The 20,092-nt window shown below is 46.0% G+C and overlaps 9 protein-coding genes across 9 annotated transcripts; 5 read left to right on the top strand and 4 right to left on the bottom strand.

Annotated features, from left to right (window-relative positions):
- Positions 1-154: 154 nt before the first annotated feature.
- LOC108028091 (mediator of RNA polymerase II transcription subunit 4) lies at positions 155-1,180 on the top strand. The gene is made up of 2 exons (XM_017099735.3): positions 155-475; positions 534-1,180. The coding sequence occupies exons 1-2, from the start codon at positions 239-241 to the stop codon at positions 1,071-1,073; spliced, it is 777 nt and encodes a 258-aa protein (XP_016955224.1). The 5' UTR covers positions 155-238; the 3' UTR covers positions 1,074-1,180.
- Positions 1,181-1,635: 455 nt separating this feature from the next.
- LOC108028607 (cell division cycle protein 27 homolog) lies at positions 1,636-5,444 on the top strand. The gene is made up of 3 exons (XM_017100527.3): positions 1,636-2,313; positions 2,383-2,458; positions 2,532-5,444. The coding sequence occupies exons 1-3, from the start codon at positions 2,290-2,292 to the stop codon at positions 5,141-5,143; spliced, it is 2,712 nt and encodes a 903-aa protein (XP_016956016.1). The 5' UTR covers positions 1,636-2,289; the 3' UTR covers positions 5,144-5,444.
- A 99-nt stretch (positions 5,445-5,543) lies between these two features.
- On the bottom strand, positions 5,544-6,589 carry LOC108028608 (meiotic recombination protein P22). The gene has a single exon (XM_017100529.1). It carries the CDS (start codon positions 6,587-6,589, stop codon positions 5,609-5,611), a length of 981 nt encoding a protein of 326 aa, XP_016956018.1. The 3' UTR covers positions 5,544-5,608.
- Positions 6,590-7,142: 553 nt separating this feature from the next.
- On the top strand, positions 7,143-7,925 carry LOC108028777 (39S ribosomal protein L50, mitochondrial). Its single transcript, XM_017100756.2, has 3 exons — positions 7,143-7,187; positions 7,243-7,352; positions 7,410-7,925. Exons 1-3 carry the CDS (start codon positions 7,161-7,163, stop codon positions 7,837-7,839), a joined length of 567 nt encoding a protein of 188 aa, XP_016956245.1. The 5' UTR covers positions 7,143-7,160; the 3' UTR covers positions 7,840-7,925.
- Positions 7,926-7,955: 30 nt separating this feature from the next.
- On the bottom strand, positions 7,956-9,397 carry LOC108028776 (nuclear receptor coactivator 5). Its single transcript, XM_017100755.3, has 2 exons — positions 8,896-9,397; positions 7,956-8,832 (listed from the first exon to the last, which is right to left on the bottom strand). Exons 1-2 carry the CDS (start codon positions 9,315-9,317, stop codon positions 8,139-8,141), a joined length of 1,116 nt encoding a protein of 371 aa, XP_016956244.1. The 5' UTR covers positions 9,318-9,397; the 3' UTR covers positions 7,956-8,138.
- Positions 9,398-10,378: 981 nt separating this feature from the next.
- LOC108028726 (60S ribosomal protein L18) lies at positions 10,379-11,571 on the top strand. Its single transcript, XM_017100687.3, has 4 exons — positions 10,379-10,442; positions 10,507-10,536; positions 10,824-10,910; positions 10,984-11,571. Exons 2-4 carry the CDS (start codon positions 10,534-10,536, stop codon positions 11,458-11,460), a joined length of 567 nt encoding a protein of 188 aa, XP_016956176.1. The 5' UTR covers positions 10,379-10,442; positions 10,507-10,533; the 3' UTR covers positions 11,461-11,571.
- Positions 11,507-13,212, bottom strand: LOC108028725 (folliculin). Its single transcript, XM_017100686.3, has 3 exons — positions 11,978-13,212; positions 11,786-11,888; positions 11,507-11,726 (listed from the first exon to the last, which is right to left on the bottom strand). Exons 1-3 carry the CDS (start codon positions 13,140-13,142, stop codon positions 11,606-11,608), a joined length of 1,389 nt encoding a protein of 462 aa, XP_016956175.1. The 5' UTR covers positions 13,143-13,212; the 3' UTR covers positions 11,507-11,605.
- A 694-nt stretch (positions 13,213-13,906) lies between these two features.
- LOC108028229 (uncharacterized) lies at positions 13,907-14,633 on the top strand. The gene is made up of 2 exons (XM_017099895.2): positions 13,907-14,424; positions 14,492-14,633. Exons 1-2 carry the CDS (start codon positions 13,907-13,909, stop codon positions 14,631-14,633), a joined length of 660 nt encoding a protein of 219 aa, XP_016955384.1.
- Positions 14,634-16,282: 1,649 nt separating this feature from the next.
- Positions 16,283-17,584, bottom strand: LOC108028216 (uncharacterized). Its single transcript, XM_017099880.3, has 2 exons — positions 17,067-17,584; positions 16,283-16,659 (listed from the first exon to the last, which is right to left on the bottom strand). The coding sequence occupies exons 1-2, from the start codon at positions 17,582-17,584 to the stop codon at positions 16,518-16,520; spliced, it is 660 nt and encodes a 219-aa protein (XP_016955369.1). The 3' UTR covers positions 16,283-16,517.
- Positions 17,585-20,092: the final 2,508 nt, after the last annotated feature.

The raw sequence follows: 20,092 nt of genomic DNA, 5'->3' as shown, positions 1-20,092 counted from the left end.
GCGAGTGTATATTGAAGCAATAAATTCAAATTGTACCATCTCTAACAATATAGCAAGCCGCTGTGGCAACTCTTATCTGCATTTGGTATTTTTCAAACGTGGCATTTCTTTGGGCGCGAAGATACTACAGCTCGGAAGTATTTTTGGTATATTTCAGCCCGGCAAGAACGGTCACTTTGCGGTGTGGAAAATAAACAAATTGCAATTATTGGCCACAAAACTAACCAACTAGCCAGAAATGTCGTTCCACCTGAGCACAAAGGAGCGGCTCTTGCTCCTTATCGACGACATCGAGATGATAGCCAAGGAGCTGATCGAACAGGCGCACCAGAAGATCTCCAGCACGGAGCTGGTAGACTTGTTGGATTTGCTGGTGGCCAAGGACGAGGAGTTCCGGAAAATGCTGGAACTGGCGGAGGAGCAGGCCAAAGTGGAGGAGTCTATGGACCAGCTTCGCGCCAAGGTGGAGGTGCATGTAAGTGAAGGTCTTTAAACAACCTTTAGACTAGTAATTAAGGGTACTCTTTCACCAGGACCGTGAGATCCAGAAGCTGCAGAAATCTCTGAAGGACGCCGAGCTCATCCTGTCCACGGCCATCTTCCAGGCCCGCCAAAAGCTGGCCAGCATTAATCAGGCCAACAAACGGCCGGTTTCCTCAGAGGAGCTCATCAAGTATGCCCATCGGATTAGCTCCGCCAATGCGGTCAGTGCTCCTCTGACCTGGTGCATAGGCGACTTAAGGCGTCCCTATCCCACGGACATCGAGATGCGCAACGGGCTACTGGGCAAATCCGAGCAGAACATCAACGGCGGTCCAGTGACCCACCAGAACAGCGGAATCCCCTCGGAGCAGCAGAGAACTTTGTCAGGAAGCGGAGGAAGTGGGAGTGGGAGTGGAGCGGGTGGCGAGGTGCCCAATGCCTTCCAGAACCAATTCAATTGGAATCTGGGTGAGCTGCACATGACCATGGGTGCCTCGGGGAACACGGTCGCCCTGGAGACGCGCGCCCAGGACGACGTCGAGGTCATGTCCACCGACAGCTCCAGCTCCAGTTCCAGCGACTCACAGTAGGATCTGAAACAATACAATTAATCTCGTATAAGCTAGTAGTAATAGGTATTTAATAAAAGCGCTAATTAAGGAAAACAATGTTTATTTTCCTTATGTGTCCTACCTAATGTAACTGGTAAAAATTGTTTCTGGAAGGCCGAAATTCGAACTTTCGCTTCTTCATCATTTAATTAATTTAATTTTGAAGAACAAATAACTCAAAACAGAAAACCATTACTTTTAAAGTATTTAATGTTAAAATGCATATTTATTTATCATTTAGTATTTAAAAAATTCCTATAGAATTTTATTTTTAATTCCTCTTCTTGTTTCCTCTTTGTAAAATAATAAATCAAAAGTTGTGATCACATACAGTCATTAGCAATATTGGTTTTATTTTACACTTGTTTCAAAACCAAGAAATATGTTCATTATTAAATTGTAAAAATGCTTGAATTTTTAGTTATAAAAACACAAAATCGAGTGGGAACCGCCTATTACAATCAGATTGTTCCCACCTTCGAAAACCATAAGATGGCCTTGGGATTTTCGTGCCAGCGCGAGACGGTCTCACCAAAGCAGCCAAACAATCGATTGGCAGGGTCGCGTGCAATCGATACTTTGACAGCTCTCACATATTTTAGTTTTGGTTTTTAAATAAAATGGAATGCAACGCGAATGCAGCGTGTTTTAAGTAGCTAAAATGTGGCCAAGGTGCAGTCCAGTGTCGGCGCGAATCGCAGATCTGAACCGAGTGCGTCTATAACGAAAGCGAGGCCCCGAAAACGAGCGTAGAAAACCGACCCCCAGTCCGCAGTGTGTGTGTACAGAGGGCGAAGCGAAGCGAAGGCGAAGGCTCGACTCAAACCAATTGCAATATCAAAAAGAGGTGGAAGTGGAAGCGGAGACCGAAAAGCAGTGGAGTGGAGTGGTCAGGGAGCGAGAGACACCGCCATCACCGCTTGCAGCAGCAGCACCCCGCCGCATCCGCAATCGGGTTACATACAACATCCATAATACAGCACACCACACTTTTACTTTTCCGATCCGATATTGTTGGGGAAAATTGGCCAAAAAACCAAGAAATTAAGAGAAGCGTGTGCGGGTGGCGACATGATAATTTGTTTGATTTCTACACACTGCATGTTTGAATTATTGTAAAGCCAAGAGTTATCGCCAAGCCACAAGAGCGTGTATCTATAGAGCCCCCTAGAAAGTCGCCCAGACCGCCCCAGACATGATGATTCAAGAGCCCGTGCAGGTAAATCAATAGCTCATCGGTCCACCTGGCCTCTAAAACAAACTCTCTTCCTCTTTTTTTCCCCCAAAGGCCGCCATATGGCACTGCCTCAATTACTACGACTTCAAGGATGCTGTTTTCCTAGCGGAGCGCCTGTGCTCGGAAGGTAAAGGTCAAGGTCTTCCTGGTTTGCCGTGTACATCACTGATTTTCCCTTCGCCTCTCTTGTGCCGTTTCAGTGGAGAGCGACGAGACTATATTCCTGCTGGCCACCAGCTACTTCCGCTCCAATCAGGTGCACCAGGCCTACTGGCTGCTCAAGGAGAAGACGCGGCGCTCGCCGCAGTGTCGCTTTCTGCAGGCCAAGTGCGCCTACGAGCTGAAGAAGTACGCTGAGGCGGAGAGCGCCCTGATCTCGACCGGATTCGCGGACGCGAAGAACTGCGATGAGCTGCAGCGAGACTTTGGGGATCTGGCCTGCTTCGCCTACCAGCTGATGGCCCAGATCTGCGTGCGGACCGAGCGCAATAAGCTGGCCATCAGTGCCCTGCGGCGGGCCCTTAAGCTGAACCCCTTCATGTGGCACGCCTTCGCGGATCTGTGCCTGCTGGGCCAGGACACAGATGCGGCGGCCATATTCCAGATCCACAGCACAGATGTGTTCAACACCTGCCAGGGCAGCAGCGCCAACGCCAATGCCATGGTGCTCTTCGGCGCCGAGCAGCAGAGCCAGCAGCAGCAGGAGCGCCAGTCCCTGATTACCAACCTAAGCAATATCTCCAACTACATCCTGACCACGCCCGTGGATCAGCAGCAACAGAACCAGCAGCAGGCGCAGCAGGTCAACCAGAATCAGAACCACAACAGCAACATGGTGACGCCCATCAACAACAACAATAATAACAACAATCTCAACAGCTCGATCAGCATGCTGCGCGGCGGCCTGGTGCAGAACTCCAGCATGCTGGCGATGCTGGAGGACACGCCCATGGGCTATACGCAGGACTCGGCCGGCCAGCATCAGCAGCACCAGCAGCTGTACGACATGAGCAGCGGCACACCCTTTCGCAAGCAGTTCAAATACCTTTCGGCCATCTCACCGCCAACTCCCAGCTTCGGCATCATGCCGCTGACTAGTCCCTGCACCGGCAACGATGGCTCCTTCATCGGCAACCACACGCCCGTGATGAACAACTACTCGCCAATGCCGCAGATGCTGGTCGAGGTCAACCAGGAGCCCAAGATGATGGGCAAGAAGCTGAAGACCCACGTCGGAGGGCTCATCAATCGCAAGGAGGGCAGCCTTAACAAACCCGCCGTCTTTACCCAAGCCGGAAACATAACGCCCCGCACACCAAACAACAATAATGTGGGCAACAACGGCAACATCAATGTGCCGCCCAACCCAAATGCTGCAGTGCGTCGCAGCTCGCGGCTGTTTAGCAGCTCCTATTCGGTGAAGGAGAACAATAAATCGCCCAACATCGCCAATAAGTTCGTGCAGCCTCGCTCGCCGCCGCGGAAAACCAAGTCACGCATGACCAAGATCTGCCTAAATAACGAACTGATCGAGGAGAAGTCCCATCACCTGTTGGAGAAGCGAAAGGAGAAGGTGGAGACCATCACTTCCTCGGGGGCCAATAACAACAGCGGCGGACGCAGTGCCGCTGAGGAGGCCAAGGTCCTGTTAAACAACAGCCTGAACAACGCCCAGACGATGGCCCACCAACTGATGGGCCTCAAGAAGCAGTCGGCCGATGGACTGATGGCCCTGCTGCGGGATTTAGCCGAAGCCTATCAGCTGCTGTCCAACTTCCAGTGCAAGGCGGCCGTTAAACAGCTGGAGACGACGATACCAAAGCACCAACTGAAGTCCAGCTGGGTGCAGTCGCTGATCGGACTGGCCAGGTACGAGATGCGCGAGTACGAGGCGGCGGTGGCGATCTTCGAGGGCATTCACAAGGCGGAGCCCTGTCGCCTGGACTACATGGAGATCTACTCCTCCTCTCTGTGGCACCTGCAGCGGGAAGTGGAGCTGTCTGCATTGGCCCAGGATCTGATCAACCAGGACAAGACCAGCCCGGTGACCTGGTGTGTGTCCGGGAACTGCTTCTCCCTGCAAAAGGAGCACGAGACAGCCATCAAGTTCTTCAAACGGGCTGTCCAGGTGGATCCCGACTTTGTCTACAGCTACACACTGCTGGGCCACGAGCTCGTGCTCACCGAGGAGTTTGACAAGGCAATGGACTACTTCCGCGCCGCCGTGGTCAGAGATCCGCGGCATTACAACGCCTGGTTCGGTATCGGCACCATCTACTCGAAGCAGGAGAAGTACGAGCTGGCCGAAATCCACTACGTGAAGGCTCTGAAAATCAATCCGCAAAATTCGGTCATCCTGGTGCACATCGGCGCCATGCAGTTCTACATGAAGAAGAAGGATCTTTCGTTGCAAACGCTGAATACAGCCGCCACGCTGGACCCCAAGAATCCGCTGACCCGATTCCACCGCGGCTCCATCTACTTCTCCCTGGGCAAGTACCAGGAGGCGCTGCGCGAGCTGGAGGAGCTGAAGGAGGTGGTGCCCAAGGAGTCGGTAGTGTTCTATTTGATCGGTAAGATCCACAAGACTCTGGGCAACATGGATCTGGCGCTGATGCACTTCAGCTGGGCCACCGACCTGGATCCCAAGGGTGCCAACAATCAAATCAAAGATGCCTTCGACTCCATGGCCCATCCCAGCTGCTGTCCGGCCAACGCTACCGCCCTGGACGTGGATCTGGAGCCCACCTCGGAGCGCTCCGATGACTCCACGCAGGCGCAGCAGGACGGCAGCTACGACAGCGACTACTAGGGAGCTGCGACTCCAAATTCACGCGGTTGTATATACGTTAAACAAAAAAAAAAACAGTAAACAAAGGAATGCATAGTAACAGATACAAAAACCAGATCGATTGCTGCTGTATGGTCGTCGAGGAAAGCAAACCAATTATGAAGTATAATAAAGTCTAGATAACGTTTAGCATTAGTAATTTAAAATATACAACAAAGTAAATGGTTTAAACAAAATTGTGCACTCTGAAAGTCTAAGGCAAAATAACAAAACAAAACAAAGAACTAATTAAATACCACTTAAAATATACAAGAAAAGGATACATTTCAAATGTTAAGTTGTAGCAACAAGGATCTTATGGGAATAACTAGACTATTATACATGTTGGACTTGGTCAATTGGAATGATCCTATTAAAACTATTCAAAGTGGAAACATTTTGTATTTGCAGTAGCAAGGAACTTAACTATAAGAAAAACGGACCATATTAGTTCAACTGATCCTCTGTTTCCTCCACTTCCTGCTTTACCGGCAGGTGCAGGATCTGCTCGTGGGTCAAACCCTGAGTTATTTCCAGGACATTGCGCAGGCGATCTAGGTCCACATTCAGCATGGTGGCCAAGGAGGGCAGGTGATCCTCCAGCAGAATATATTGACGTGGGCGCTGCACCTCCAGAATGCAGCTCAAATCCTTGGTACCGAAAATCTCGCCAATGGAGTCACTCAGGGAGATGTTCATTGAGATATCAGATTCGAAATCCGATGGCGATTTGCTTAGAAGTCCACAATGAGTCGCTGCATCTGGGGTGTCCTCGGGTGTTGGCGAAAAGCGAAGGAGATGGGTGGCCGGAGCTGATGAAGAACGAAGATTGGCAGTGTCCTCTGCGGGCGGCAGTTGATGAACAAAATGTGCTGGATATTGTAGGGGCAGCTTCGATGGAGAGGGTGAGATCCCTAGATTATCGTCCTGAACTTGTGACTGACGTTTTTTAGGCTTCGTCTGACCTGGTTGCTTGGGCTTTGGCCCCCGCTTTTTGGGGGTGGCCTGATAGCTCCTCTTCCTTTGGGAAGTCCTCGTAGGACCAGCATTCTGTACCTCATTCTTATTCTTCGCTTGACTATTGATCTCAATCTGCCGCTTTAGGTGGATAATCTTATCCGAAGGCTTCAGGTGGACCACTTTATTGGATGGCTCCGGGGGGACAACTTTTTCTGAAGATCCTAGGTGCACTACTTTATCGACAGGCTTCAAATGGACAACTTTCGACGGAGGTTTCTCCTGCTGCAATAAAAGTTCACTATACTCATCTTCAGTGTTCCCAAACAATTGAGGAGATCGGCAAGTTGGGAGGATCTTCTGCGACTCCCGGTTTTCCTTGTCGATTAGGCGCTGAGATCTTCTCAGCGGCGAGTACTGGGAGGTGCAGTAGGTGGATGCCGGACTAGGAGTCGCTTGTATCCTCTCCATTCCACTTGTTTTTAAACAAATATCAGGTGATAACAAATATACGTTTTAAAACGATCGAGATAAATTACGAAAAAACCAAATCCGTTGGACAGGATTTTTTATACCGAAAACCAGGATTTTGTTATCGAATGGCGGGATTAAGCTTAGGGGTGTTACGCACTGCATAAATGTTATAGTATTATAAATTATAAAGTCATTTCTAATTTACAAATTATATATGTCTAGACATATTTTAATTTAATTTTGTTGTATTTATAAACAGCTTTATTTATAAATTTGTGTACCAAGAAATAACGTTTTTGTCGTATTTGATTAAAAAAATATTTTTAATATTTGAAATATTTTAAATAATGATTTATATTTTCATTTTTAATTAATCTTATTGAGTTATATGTTTCAGTTTTTGGATCAAATGTATAATTTTTTTTAAGCGGGACACACTTTCAAAACTTGAAAAATCATCTTTGTAATCTGGCAATGCTCAGTGCGGTATTTTAGTATTTTTCTGTTGTAAACACAACTTTGGTATTATTGCATTCCCCTGGTATACTTTTATCTGGTCACATCCGCTATGGCTACTTTACGTAAAACCCCAATTGTGAGTACAAAATAATGATTTATTCAATTAAAATAAAAAGATTCTTTATTTTTAGCTTGTGGGAAGCCTGCAGAGAAGTTTTGCCTCGGCCGCCCAGGCTGCAAAGGCGAAGCCCACCAAAACCGGCTCTATATCTGCTGTCGGCGAATCGATTGCTGCCAAGGGGTCAGTACTTTCCACCTGTTTACCCAATATTCTTGAATATTTATCCCTACATTTTAGTTTCCTGCGTCCCCACAAGCCGTACTCACCACCCAAGGATGCAGCTGAACGTATACGCACCGTGGCCGCCTCACTCCAGTTGAAATCGGATCAGCTGGGCAGTCTCTCTGAGAAGTTCGAGTTCCTAAACGCCTGCTTCCAGGAATTGCAGCACGGCGTGCCTAATTCCCAGGTCCATGAGCTGCTCACCATCAGCGATGTTATCGCCTTCTACCAGACACCTGTGGACACCACTGTCCCCTTGGACGCACTGAAGCGCGTTGAGCTGCCGGAGAATCTGCACATCCAGTACGAGTACGTGCGCTTCAATCCCGAGACAGACACCAAATTCAACGGACAGACCGCCTTCCCCAAGAGCTCCACGCTGGTCACGGGTCTTAAGTACCGTGGCAAGTACCAGGGGCACGAAGCCAAGCGATCCTGGCCTTAGAAACATTGCTTTTGTTAGTTGTTAACGTCATACATTTATTAAATTGCGGGTATCTATATGAACACCGGCTGCCTTCCTGCTTTAAATCAGTGTTTTAATTACGATTGTAACCAATATATTAGGGGATCGTTGAGACATTTATTAAATGCCAGGAATCCGTATAAATTTGGCTTCAATGCCTTTAAAAAATTATATAAGTATAAATACTCTTCGCGTCAAATTTAGAAGACACAAAGACGTGTCCCTAGCTTTGCAAACCTCGTGTCCCTAGCATCTTATATCTACAAAAGACCGAGAATCTATAAGAACTCGGCTATAGTCTGTTTGAGATCCGAGTTATAAACGCTCTCCAGGGCCGCAATGACGCGCTCGTCGGCCAGCAGCTCCATCAGCCTTTTGTCCTCCTTGACCGCCTCGAAAGTGGGATACATGAGCTCGGTTGTGATTTCGGTTACCGCCGGCTTGTTCATAATGCTCATGATCTTCTTCTGCAGCTCGACCTCTGGGTCGGGAGCTTTTAGTTTGGCCAGGGCATTTGCCTCGCCCACCTCGCGCTTCAGTTGCTCCTCGCGTTCGCCCTCGAGATACTTGAGGATAACCTCGTACTGCGAGGCGGTCAGCGGATGATTGTCCGCCAGTCTCTCGAGCAGTTCCTGCATTTGATCTGGATGTCGTCTCTGTCCTTTGTGCATCGTGGTTATCATGGGTGGGGCGACAGCATCACGCTGCTTTTTCAGTCTGAAGTCGGTGGCAATCAGAGTGATTGCGTCCTCCAGTGGCATGTTGCGATGCTCAGCGGCCACTCCGTAGAGAATGTTTACGGTGATGCTATTGTGCTCCTCGTGCTGCGGAGTTACTACAACCGCATACAGGCAGCCACGCGAAGATATGTTGGCCAGGACCTTGCCCAGCGGGACGTCCTCGTTGGGAAACAGAACATCCACCCGCATGCTGGCGTTCTTCAGCCGCTCCTCAATGTACTCGGCGTATTTGCTAAAAGTAATGGCGTTAATGGGTTAGGAAAATCAGGAGAGGATTTTTTATTTCATAACTCACGTATTCTCCCGATTCTTGACTATAATCTCGCAGTCGTTGATGAGGGGCTGACCAGCAGCCGCTGCTGCCGCTGACATAACAAGCCCGCCCTGAACCGTGACCTGGGCTCCCTGGTTGGCATTCCTCTTGGCATTCGCATTGGCGGCCTTGGATTTTATGCTGGCGTTGCGCACGGTGAGCAAGTTCTGCTTGAAAGTGGACCTATGCAGGGCGGAGGCGGCTTTATTGGCCACATCCTCCGTCTCAAACTGCACAAATCCGTAGTTTTTCTGAACCATCGAGCCGAGGACTTTGCCGTACGGCTGGCAAATGCTCACCAGCTCCTCCCGCGTACAGACCGGCAGGTTGCCCAGGAAGATGCGGCTCTTGGCCAAGGCCGGGTCCTTGGTTATGTTGTAGCCGACGGCCCCCTGATCGGACATATTTTAACTTATTATTAGCTTCTCAGGATCACAGAACTCTAAAACAGGATTGCACCAAAATCAGAGTGTGGCCAGAGAAGTGAAAGAAAATCATGAATAGTTATTGAAAAGAAAGAGTTGCCGCCCCTTTTTAATTTGATCTGTAATTATTTTTTGATTTATATTTTTGTTACTGCTTTTTGTTAATATAAATAATTGAATTATTTCCCTGTTTAATACTTTTGAATTAAAAGTTTTTTCGCAGTAATCATGGTTTCAGTTAAATTCCACATTTAATATATATATGAAAATCTGGAGTAAGTATTGGCTTAATGTGGATTCGGAACGTAGAATATATATTGAGTTGAAATAATATATGTATGTCTTTAAAAGTCATGTTTTGGTTTCCAGTTGCGAGCGTTTAAAATTATCACCACTATTTTTATTAAGTTAGTTTAATACAAGTTTTCTTTGAGGCCAGAGTTCAAGTAACTATTTAACTATAACAGTTCAGGTGATGTAAAAATAGTTTCTAAGAGTTTACCAATGTGCATTGAATTCGTATTCAAATCGAATTCAAGTTATGAGGAAATGGTTCGAAAACGGTTGAATATTTTCAGTGCCAAAAAACACGTTAATTTACAATTTAGTTATGTACCAATTAAAATAATTACCATAGGTACCCAAGTTAACCATTCATATAATACAAACGTTCTTTGAAGTTTGGTGGAAAAATATTTGTTCCATTGAATTTAAAAATTAGTTTTTAAACTGTAAATGATTATCTTTTGATCTTTACGAGTCCCCTTAATATTTCTAATTGGAGTTATGGTCAGACAAGTAATGTTAAAATTTGACTGACGTTGCCAGATGATCATGCAAACCAAAAATTGTTTTCAGTTTTTATTACTTAAATCAGAAGTTAAACGTTGGATAAACCAGCTCGGACTATATAATCCTCTATTCTATAATTTATATTTATGCTTGAAGTATTTTTTAAACGTTACTGTCCAGTTGAAAAATAGCAGCCAGTTGCGCCTTAACAGCACGCTGTAATGATAACAGCACGCGCGGATATTTTAGCGTCTTGTTAGTGCTGTGTGCAGCCACACTGTTTTCTTTCTTTTGGCTTTCGTTTCCGGCGAGGTATGTGCAAGAAATTTATGCTCCACGTTTTTAGCTTAAATTAATGTGTAATTCTTATTTTTAGCGTTGATTAGTACATTCAACAGAAGAAATGGTGGGTTCCCGACAAACACTGCCGGATATTATTGCAGCAAACGGGGGAATAACCTGCAAATGCCAGTGGAGCCCCAGCCCACGTGCACAGTGAAGCTTCCTGGCGATAAAATGCAACAAAAATAACAAATTATCTGTGTGCGGCATCTAGTTTGTGAGATTAAAACACCACACGATAAGCAGATTACTTAAAAAGTGCTCAAAAATGCAGTGAACATTCGCACAGATGCCTGCAAACCGCGTTCCCGGTCCAAAACATCGGCTCTAATTAGTGTTTTTCACTTGCAGGGTATTGATATCAACCACAAGTACGATCGCAAGGTTCGCAGAACCGAGCCCAAATCCCAGGATGTGTACCTGCGCCTGCTGGTCAAGGTGAGGGATAAGATTCCGAAGATTTATTAGAGAGTGCCTTGACTAATTCCTGTTTATCCGTTTGTCCCTGCAGCTGTACCGCTTCCTCCAGCGCCGCACCAACAAGAAGTTCAACCGCATCGTCCTGAAGCGCTTGTTCATGAGCAAGATCAACCGCCCACCGCTATCGCTGCAGCGCATCGCTCGCTTCTTCAAGGCGGCCAATCAGCCTGAGTCGACCATCGTGGTCGTCGGCACCGTCACCGATGATGCCCGCCTGCTGGTGGTGCCCAAGCTCTCCGTGTGCGCCCTGCACGTCACCCAGACCGCTCGGGAGCGTATCCTGAAGGCCGGCGGTGAGGTTCTGACCTTCGACCAACTGGCTCTCCGCTCGCCCACCGGCAAGAACACCCTGCTGCTGCAGGGCAGGCGTACCGCCCGCACCGCCTGCAAGCACTTCGGCAAGGCTCCCGGTGTGCCCCACTCGCACACCCGCCCCTATGTCCGCTCCAAGGGACGCAAGTTCGAGCGCGCTCGTGGTCGCCGCTCCAGCTGTGGCTACAAGAAGTAAGCGGCTGGCTGACTGGACTGGATTCGGCATCCTTTTGGTTAAGATATTGATTTTTCTCGTCGTCGCTTAAGCAGCGCGGCAATAAAGAGGTTTTATTCCAAAAGGTGAAAACGAATGTCCTAACTCTATGTGGTGTGTTCCTATCCTAGTGGAGGTGCGTGCTCCAGTAATTGATTACCGGTTGATCTTGTGGCTGCACGCCGAGCACCTTCTTCAGTTTGCCCTGGACGCTGGTGGATTTGGCATGGTTGAGGCAGGTCACTTTGCTGAAGGAGGTAAATCGATTAAGGTCTATATATTTCATTAAATAAGTAAGGTTACTTACTTTTTCCACTCTTCGATGAGCACCTTGGTCTGTTTGTTTAGCACCAGTTCTGTAAAGTTCTTCTCCTCCACCGCCTTCAGAAGTTTAACCATGAGATCTGGCACTAAAGAGAAAGAAATTGTGTAGTTATCAGAAGTGTATTTAATAACTAAAAAGATCTGCATGAGGAATAGTGTTCAAAACCGGGCTTACATTTTCTGGGCAGCTCTCCTGGCCATTTGACCGACACCTCGTGACCGTTGACGTGCTTGTCCAGGAAGTCGATACGAAATACCGAGCTACTGGCCATGGGAACAGCTATATCGTTAGACACTGATATGATCTTGTACTCAGAGCTGATGGAGTGCTGATGCTGGGCATCAATCCGCATCAGATTGTGCATGGGCTCGGGCAGGAGTTTCTTTAGGCAGACCATGAACCGGAAGGTCTTCCGTGGATCCCCACGAACCACAATCTTGACTCCAGTCAGGGCGCAATAACACACCGTGGCGAACTCCTCCTTGCGCACCACACTCTTGAGATGTCGCAACGAGAAGAACTCCTCCAGATCGGGGTCGTCGATGCTCTCGATCATGGGCAGGGTGGAGCTGTTGTAGGTGAGTCGCTGGGCGGGAGGACGACCGCTACTTTGTGGCGGCAGCCACGGCAGATTGCCAAAGGTGACGTGCTCGGTGAGAAAGCGGGATCCGGCCAACAGGAGCCACGAGAAGTGCGAGTGCAGCTGGGCGAAGATGTGCTCCTCGCCCGTCAGTTCCAACAGCGAGCGCGAGGTGTGCATCAGGAACTGGGCGCCGGACAGACGCCTCTGTCTCTCCGAGTAGGTCAACTCCTCCGTCTCCTTGGTCTTCTTGGCAGCCGCCTGCAGCTCCGTGGACACCTTCTTCAAGTGTTCCGCCAGAAAGGGCTTGATGTTAAGCAGGAAGTACTTGTCCTTCATCAGCACTATGATGGAGAAGAGCTGCGAGTAGCCGCGGGCCTGCAGGTCGCTCAGTCTGAAGGTGTGGCTCAGGATGTGGCCCCTGGCCGAGTCGCCAAAGAACACGAACTCCCCATCCTTGCTGGCGTCCGTGCCATTGCTGAGACTCAGGACCGCCGCCTGCTTGACCAGATTGGCCACCTCCGCCAGGACGGCCACCTTGGTGCTCACGAAGGTGGCCCCGCTCTCCGTGTCCCTGCTGTAGATGGCATTGTTGTTCCTGCCCATCGAGTAGTTGCAGGCGGAGCAGGACTTCTGGGTCTGCTGCTGCTGCTCCAGGGGCAGGTCCTCCAGCTTCGTGTCCCGCAGCGTCTGGGTGCAGAAGATGGCGCAGGGCCCGTGCGCCTCGCAGAAGTGGCACAGCGCTATCACGGCGTTCATTGCGGTGGATAAAATCGAAGATTTCCCAGGGGTTATGTTATTGTTTATTTTATTAGTTAATAATACTAGAGTGACCAGATGCGCGCGAGCTGCGAAATGGCAAAGATTGAGTTCGAAAAATATCGGAACTGAATTCTAAGCGATAGGCTTTTTCGAAAATTTAAATTTTGGCGGAAACATTGATATTGATAGTTGTTTTCCAATTTCTTTCTCAAATTAAAAGACTTTTTAAAATTTTTATTTTACATATTAATGCTTACCGCAATCGGCAATGTTTTATTGCATATTTAAATAAGAAGGTTTTAGAACTATCATTTAAATAAAAAGGGCTTAACCTTTTTTAAATTACGTTTGTAAAAAATTTATTTTAGACGGAAGACTGAGTCGATTTCTAAAAATATTTAGATTAATACACATCCAAGATAAATGTGGATTAGTATTTTACTACATCTGAATTTAAAAATAGCATTTTTTAAATCCCTTTAAAAGTTTTTTTTATTTTAATTGTGTCTCCGGATGTATTTTACATATCAGGTCAAAATACAAGAAATTCCTATCAGTTAACTCAGATTGCGTATGTTCTGTATTTATTTACCAAATTACCTATGGAGAACGAAGAGAGTTGGATGTCTTTATAACCCAATTTTCTGGGAACGCTAAGTGGCTGGGTCAATACTTCATTATTCGTAAAGCAGCGCAGATCGGTGCCGATTTAAGTGGCCTTCATTCTCGAAAAGTATTGTGCCACTGCCAGTCGATTTACAATGCAACTGGTGGACTGGATATACTTGTTTTCCGGCTTATTACCTCTGGTTAGAAGTGCCTACGATGTGGTGGACCTTTCAGTTGGCCAAAATATCACGGAATATCTGCTTTCCCGCCAGAAGAGATATCAACTGATCTACAGGAATGGAGGAACCATCCGTTTGGTGGTGGGTCCCGTGATGGCCACCCAACTGGAGGATCCCGTCGTCTGGCGCGGCTTGGTTTACTATTATACTCTGCACTTTGGAGCATTCACACTGCCATCGGCTCCACTTTATCCGTGGGACAAATGGGAGACGCTCTACGCCCGTTCGCTGCAGGAGAAGATCAGGAGCTTGGATGAATCCCACGAAGACGACACTCGCACCTTTGCCTACGCTGCTTTGGAGAACTACATGGACCAGGTCAGTGGATCGGTGGGTCGGGGACGACAGTGCTTGCTGCGCGGGATCTGCGAAAATGCCCAGGTTCATCACCATGTGGGTATCATGGCGGAGCTATTAAACGTTCTTCTCACGTAAGTTTTAGTTTTTAAAGAGTTTGAGTTTTCTAAACAAATGTTTATAATTTATTATTTATTTCAGACCTGGAAGAACGCGCTTAGATATTTCCTATACGGAAGCCTTGGCCGCTGGAAAAGCCGGAATTGATTGTTTATCGCATTATTCGGATTGTCCAAGAGGTGAAAGTGTCTTGGATGCCTATGCTGTAGATGCGGAATATTAATTAGAAGTATATTTTATAAGGACGGGAATGGTTAAATTTAATTAAATTAATAATACAATATGGTTTTTTAAAAAATTATGAAGACTTAATCAGTTTACATTCTAGAGACCCGAAAGACTTATATCTAAGGCCTAAATAAATCCAGTTAATTTGTAGATTAACGCTAATGGCACTTTTCAGTTGCCTCAACAGCAATCACTCGTCAAGCTGGCAGTAATCTCGACCCACCTGAACCGTCTTGGTGCTCCGATGAATTTTTAACACTAATTGCAAGTGATTTGCGCCCCTGTCGCTGCCACGCCCGCTCAAGCGCCGCCGACTTGGGGATCCCGCCTCTGGTAAACCAGAAACACGAGTGCATCCCGGCAGCCCCAGCTTCTGGGCGAAAAATCCGTTAACATTAATGGCTTGTGGCTGGTGCAACTCGGGCCGGGAAAGCGCAGCGAAAGCCAACACACGACCGCCATTTTGTCAACAATGGCGTCAATTAAATGGAAAATGCACCACCACCAACAACAACCGCCGAGCTCCGAGCTCCAAGCCCCCAGAAAACAGCAACAGCAACAACGAAAGACAATAAATGCGTCTTAAGTGGCACATTAGGCTCTCGCAGACGCTGACGGACGGCGATGACGTTTTCACAGGGTGCGCAAAAGCTATTTTTAAACAAATTTTAGCAAAAAAGAAGGATGGTAGTATTTTTACAAACGCTCTTTTAGTAACCGAAAAATAATTAGTACTTACACACAATTGTTTATTAATCATTCAAATTATTAACGTTTTTCATAAATTAAAAAAAAAAAATGAGTTTTTTTAAATACAATTTTTTTAAATTTAATTTTTATGAATTTGAAGAACTTCATTTCATAATACATTATTTTTAAAATAAATGCTTTACTATAACTTAAAAGTTTTGAAAACTCGATGAAAAAAACTTCTATAGGTATTAAAATTTGGAACATTTTGCATTCGAATTTCGCTTAAAAACCAAAAATTTGAAATAGATTTCTAAGAAATTGATATATTGCATTTTAGAGCACCCTGTTCGGCATCACCAGCTGCGCCTTGTGTGCACAGCTAATTCAAATGCGATTATGACAACGCGAACAACGAAGGAGCTAAGCGGCGGAAAAGGCAAGGAGGGGGCGGGGGGTGAAAGTGGAGAAAGTGGGGCATAGGAGCCATGCAAAGTGCAGTTGGCGCAGCGAAAGGGGGCGGTGGCGGAGGAGTCCTGCACAACTTTGCGGTGTTTGAACTTGTGATGGTGCAGAGGAATAGGTAACTAATGTCTGCGGCTGCCGTGTTTATGGGGCGACATTACCGGGATGCTGGAAAAAAGGCTAATAAAACAGGAAGATTTTTAGGAAGTAACTACTATAGGTCCTAGAAGAACGAACTAATTAAATATAAGGTATATCAGTCACAGCTTTAAAAAAAATATTAACTTTTGCTTTAAATAACATACAGTGCGTTTGAGTAATATATTTTTAAATGTTGGTTACTCACATATTCTTATTACTCTCTCGCTAACAAGATTTTCTCTCAGGAAAAGAAGACTTTAATGAGTTTTCACTTTATTTTTTTCAATATCTACACTTATTTTCCAGAATACACGTATCACCTAAATCCCCGCATAAACCGCTTTGCATCTGGTACGCCTGCATCGATGTGCACACATGCTCATGCTCGAGCCGAGTCAACACAGTTTCCTGGCCCCTCAGACATGCTTCCGTGCATTTCCGCCCCAAATTATGCAGCAAGAACAAGCGGAATCCGACATCAGGACAAGACCCATTAGACATGCACTTTGATTTGGCTGAAAACTTTATTGCGGATCCCCATTCTCCTCCGTAGTGCACAGAAATCCGCCGCAGCAGCAGTAAATCAATCATCTTCCTCAATCAAAAGCCCGTCGAGGAAGTTGGAGCCCCGAGGACAGGACCGGTAGAGGCCCAGACAATTCGCTCCAGCCTTTCCGGCAGCGAAGGCCTCGTGATAGGAGCTGTCCAAATCCGCTTTGCCGGGACTAAAATGATATACGTTTAGATGATTATGTTAAAGAGATTTCAAATGAAATGAGGCAATGAGATTATAATAAAGAGATTTATTTAAAATGTTATCCAGGCAATGAGATTACTGTTTCAAGAGCAAACTGATAAAATATTTATGATTGTCTTTTATTATTGATTAATAAATATTTTGTTTCTGGATATAGTCACTCAAAAATTGGAATAGATCGTAAGATTTTAAGATTATAATTTCATTTCATATAGTTTAAATATTTTGTAGAGAAATTTCTAAAGAAAAAAATCTTTAATATTATTTTTTATTAAAAAGAGATACCTAATAAATAAATAAAAAGACGTAATTGATTGCATTAATTCAGACATTCCATTTTTTTAAATGGCACACTTCTTCCAGTATTTGCCTCACCTGAGTACGATATCCATAATTTCCGAGAACACCCCGATGTGATGATGTATCTGGGCGTTCTCGCAGATGGACCGTAGGAGGCACTGCCTGCCCATGGAACGGTCGTTGTTGCTCCTGCCCATGTACTCCTCCAGAGCGGTGTAGACCAAGAGCCTGGCATCGTCGGCATATCGCACTCCTCCACTGGCCGTGTGCCGCTCGATGTTCCGCCTCATGTGCTCCAAGGAGCGGGCAAAGGTGCCCTCCCACTTGTCCCAGGGCCAGATGGGCGACGTGGGCAGCGAGTAGGAGCCACCTTGGAGCGTGAAGGACAGCACACAGGACCGGAAGCTCACCTTATCGCCCAGCGGAATAGGGGTCGAGGGACCAATGCTGAACTTCATGGATCCACTGTTCTGGTAGATCAGCCAACGCTTCTGCCGGTGTCCCATGAACTCCGTGAGATTCCGAGAGGCGAGTCCCGGGGATGGCAGAGTGAGCAGAGCCACCGCCAAGAGCAGACCCGTTGTCCACTTCATGCTCTCAACGACTAACTGCAGGTGTAGGTGTCACAGCCCGTGAGTTAAGTGAGCCATCATCTCTGGATGACAAGTGGAAATTTCGGAGGCACAAACATTTGGTCAGGCAATTAGCATTACGGATTTGACTAGAATTGGATTACACTGGCGCAAGAATTTCAGAAAACATAAATAACACTATAAAGGTATATAAATTAAGTGGGAATTTGAGGAATAACCGTTCAAATAGTTGAATACAAGTCTTATAAGCAAAACAAAATAGATTAAGTTTAACTGGATTATAAAGGTACTTCTTCGGAGAAAGTCAAAATACTTTAAAAATATTTTTTTATTGCCCATTATTTTTTCCCGTGCGCCCAATCCGTTTTGGTTTTCTATTTGCACACGTGAGTGGAAAACTGAGTGGACAACAGCAACCTATTTGGGTTTGGCCCAAATGAAGTGACCCAAAGCGGCCGAGATCAAGATGAAAGGTCACAGAAATATGAGGGGAAACAGAGCCACTCAGAAGACCATTAAAATGGGGGCAATCTTCGCACACAATCAGCCTGCAGAGCGATGAAACGAAAAATGTTTTGCAAATTATTTAGACAAATACGGGAAGTGGCACCACACCAATGTAGCAACCAGATAATATCCTTTTTCGGGTTGCCCTGCGATTTGTCGACGTGGCCGGAAATGAAAAGCAAACAGCTGTAGCAGCAGAGGCAGCAGCAGGCAAATAAATTTGCTTAAATAACAGCAGCAGTGGCAGCAGCAACAATCGGAAAACAGCAAACAGAGCTGCAAGCCGCAGAGTTGAAGGAGGGGGAAATGGATTCAGACCGCAGAGGCACCCACAAAAGGCAACGCGATACGGAAAAACCCATGTGGGTTGACACGTCTAACAAAATCACAATGCCGCGCAACTTTTCCAGCCCAATTCCATCCACCTGTCCCTCGGACACTTCCGCCTTCTGGGCACAACAAGCAGCTCGCACAAGAAATATTTTCGTGTTGACAATCTGAATGATTTATAGAAAATGCGTGCAGACGAAATTTTCACTCCAGGCAAAGAGATGGGCAAAAAGAGCAATAACTCAAGGCCCATGCGTAGGCGTATATGGAAAGATCAACAGAACTTGGCGATTTGGAGCAATAAACCCTATTAGCAGGCACGTGTTTAGCTTATTATACGAAGTACTCCTTTAAATTGGCCAGTCATTGTTGATCTTTAGTGTAGAAAATGGCTGTGTCATCTTCCTAAGCATTTCTTACAGATCGATTTTTTATAGATACTTGTTTAACAGAACTAAACATACTTAAGTTATCTATAAAAATTATTTTATTTTAATAATTTATTTTCTATGGCAAAAGAAGAAGACAGGAAACTAAGGCATTTATAGAAAAAATATAAAGGTTCAAATCATTAGTATTTAATTAAACCTTTAGCTGATTAAATTCTAACCTATAAGTCCTATTAAAACTTAAATTGAAAACCGAAATAATTTTAGGTATAATACTTTTCGGTTCCCTATTTTTCGGGATCTCTGGTTCATCTGCATGTCTTGAGAGTAGACCTGATTTATTAGTGCTTATCATGGCCCTGCTTGCAATATTTTTGGCAGAGCTTGTTCCATGGCAACATTGTCGTATCTCATACTTCTCCATATGGCATTGGACATGTTTTCCCCCGGCTATCTTGCCATATTTTTACTTGGGCTCCTTTAGCCCAATTTGGCACAGCCAGAAACTTTATTTTCCTTGGCCGCAATTAGGCAGCGGGAAAGCAAGGAGCAGGATCTGGAAAAACAATATCTGAAGTGGGCTGTTCCGCCCACCCGAGACATTTCTCCAACTGTCACAGGCAGCCCGAGAAGGCAAAAAGGACGGAGCAAGGAGGAAGTTACTGTGACACCCAGTGGACTCGTAGCTACCTCATTCGACCTTCTTCTCCTTCGGAGCCCCAAAAAAACGACTCCCCAGAGCGGAGTTCGTCTTCTTCAATTTCTCACACAAACTGTATATAATATTTATTATGTTGGCATAATAAATTGCAACATGAGGCAGATTCATTTCCGCACTTGCGGACATTTTTCATTTTGTTGCCCGCCGGGCAGCAGCTGCTTGGACTTGGCGGTGCGACAGGAAAGGTGGGCGGTGCCTTCTTTGTGGGTTCTTGGGTGGTGGGCGGTGGTTGGTGGGTGGTGCTCTTGTTCGGCGGTCGGCGGCGAAAGAAGCGCTGGCGCCACACTCGTGTCGCCACTGCTGTCCTCGTTGCGGTGCTGCAACTGATGAGCAAAAAGTACTTGTTGCCATCTCCTAGTTACAGCTCAGCAGCACTGACAGTTCAAGTATCCCTTGAATATAAATGAGTATTGAAGACACATATTTTTGTTAGCAATAAATTACTGTTCATATCAAGAAATTTGGGAAAACATAGGAAAATAAAATCCTGAAATAAGCAATTTGAGTTAATATATAAAATATTTAATTAAAACTGCTATTTTATTCATATTTAATAAAACT

Source organism: Drosophila biarmipes, chromosome 3L, assembly GCF_025231255.1.
Source record: "Drosophila biarmipes strain raj3 chromosome 3L, RU_DBia_V1.1, whole genome shotgun sequence".
Classification (NCBI taxonomy): Eukaryota; Metazoa; Arthropoda; class Insecta; order Diptera; family Drosophilidae; genus Drosophila; species Drosophila biarmipes.
Note: the sequence above shows the minus strand (reverse complement) of the source record. Positions and strands in the feature narration are given on the sequence as shown.

Coding starts and splice junctions, on each gene's coding strand:
- LOC108028091 (XM_017099735.3), top strand. CDS start 239: ATGTCGTTCCACCTGAGCACAAAGGAGCGGCTCTTGCTCCTTATCGAC. Junction 476..533: donor GCGCCAAGGTGGAGGTGCAT/GTAAGTGAAGGT, acceptor CTCTTTCACCAG/GACCGTGAGATCCAGAAGCT.
- LOC108028607 (XM_017100527.3), top strand. CDS start 2,290: ATGATGATTCAAGAGCCCGTGCAG. Junction 2,314..2,382: donor TGATTCAAGAGCCCGTGCAG/GTAAATCAATAG, acceptor TTTCCCCCAAAG/GCCGCCATATGGCACTGCCT. Junction 2,459..2,531: donor GGAGCGCCTGTGCTCGGAAG/GTAAAGGTCAAG, acceptor GTGCCGTTTCAG/TGGAGAGCGACGAGACTATA.
- LOC108028608 (XM_017100529.1), bottom strand. CDS start 6,589: ATGGAGAGGATACAAGCGACTCCTAGTCCGGCATCCACCTACTGCACC.
- LOC108028777 (XM_017100756.2), top strand. CDS start 7,161: ATGGCTACTTTACGTAAAACCCCAATT. Junction 7,188..7,242: donor CTTTACGTAAAACCCCAATT/GTGAGTACAAAA, acceptor CTTTATTTTTAG/CTTGTGGGAAGCCTGCAGAG. Junction 7,353..7,409: donor GAATCGATTGCTGCCAAGGG/GTCAGTACTTTC, acceptor CCTACATTTTAG/TTTCCTGCGTCCCCACAAGC.
- LOC108028776 (XM_017100755.3), bottom strand. CDS start 9,317: ATGTCCGATCAGGGGGCCGTCGGCTACAACATAACCAAGGACCCGGCC. Junction 8,833..8,895: donor GTCAAGAATCGGGAGAATAC/GTGAGTTATGAA, acceptor CATTACTTTTAG/CAAATACGCCGAGTACATTG.
- LOC108028726 (XM_017100687.3), top strand. Junction 10,911..10,983: donor ACCTGCGCCTGCTGGTCAAG/GTGAGGGATAAG, acceptor TTGTCCCTGCAG/CTGTACCGCTTCCTCCAGCG.
- LOC108028725 (XM_017100686.3), bottom strand. CDS start 13,142: ATGAACGCCGTGATAGCGCTGTGCCACTTCTGCGAGGCGCACGGGCCC. Junction 11,889..11,977: donor AGGAGAGCTGCCCAGAAAAT/GTAAGCCCGGTT, acceptor CTTTCTCTTTAG/TGCCAGATCTCATGGTTAAA. Junction 11,727..11,785: donor CTCATCGAAGAGTGGAAAAA/GTAAGTAACCTT, acceptor TACCTCCTTCAG/CAAAGTGACCTGCCTCAACC.
- LOC108028229 (XM_017099895.2), top strand. CDS start 13,907: ATGCAACTGGTGGACTGGATATACTTGTTTTCCGGCTTATTACCTCTG. Junction 14,425..14,491: donor CTATTAAACGTTCTTCTCAC/GTAAGTTTTAGT, acceptor TATTTATTTCAG/ACCTGGAAGAACGCGCTTAG.
- LOC108028216 (XM_017099880.3), bottom strand. CDS start 17,584: ATGAAGTGGACAACGGGTCTGCTCTTGGCGGTGGCTCTGCTCACTCTG. Junction 16,660..17,066: donor ATTATGGATATCGTACTCAG/GTGAGGCAAATA, acceptor ATATCATTTTAG/TCCCGGCAAAGCGGATTTGG.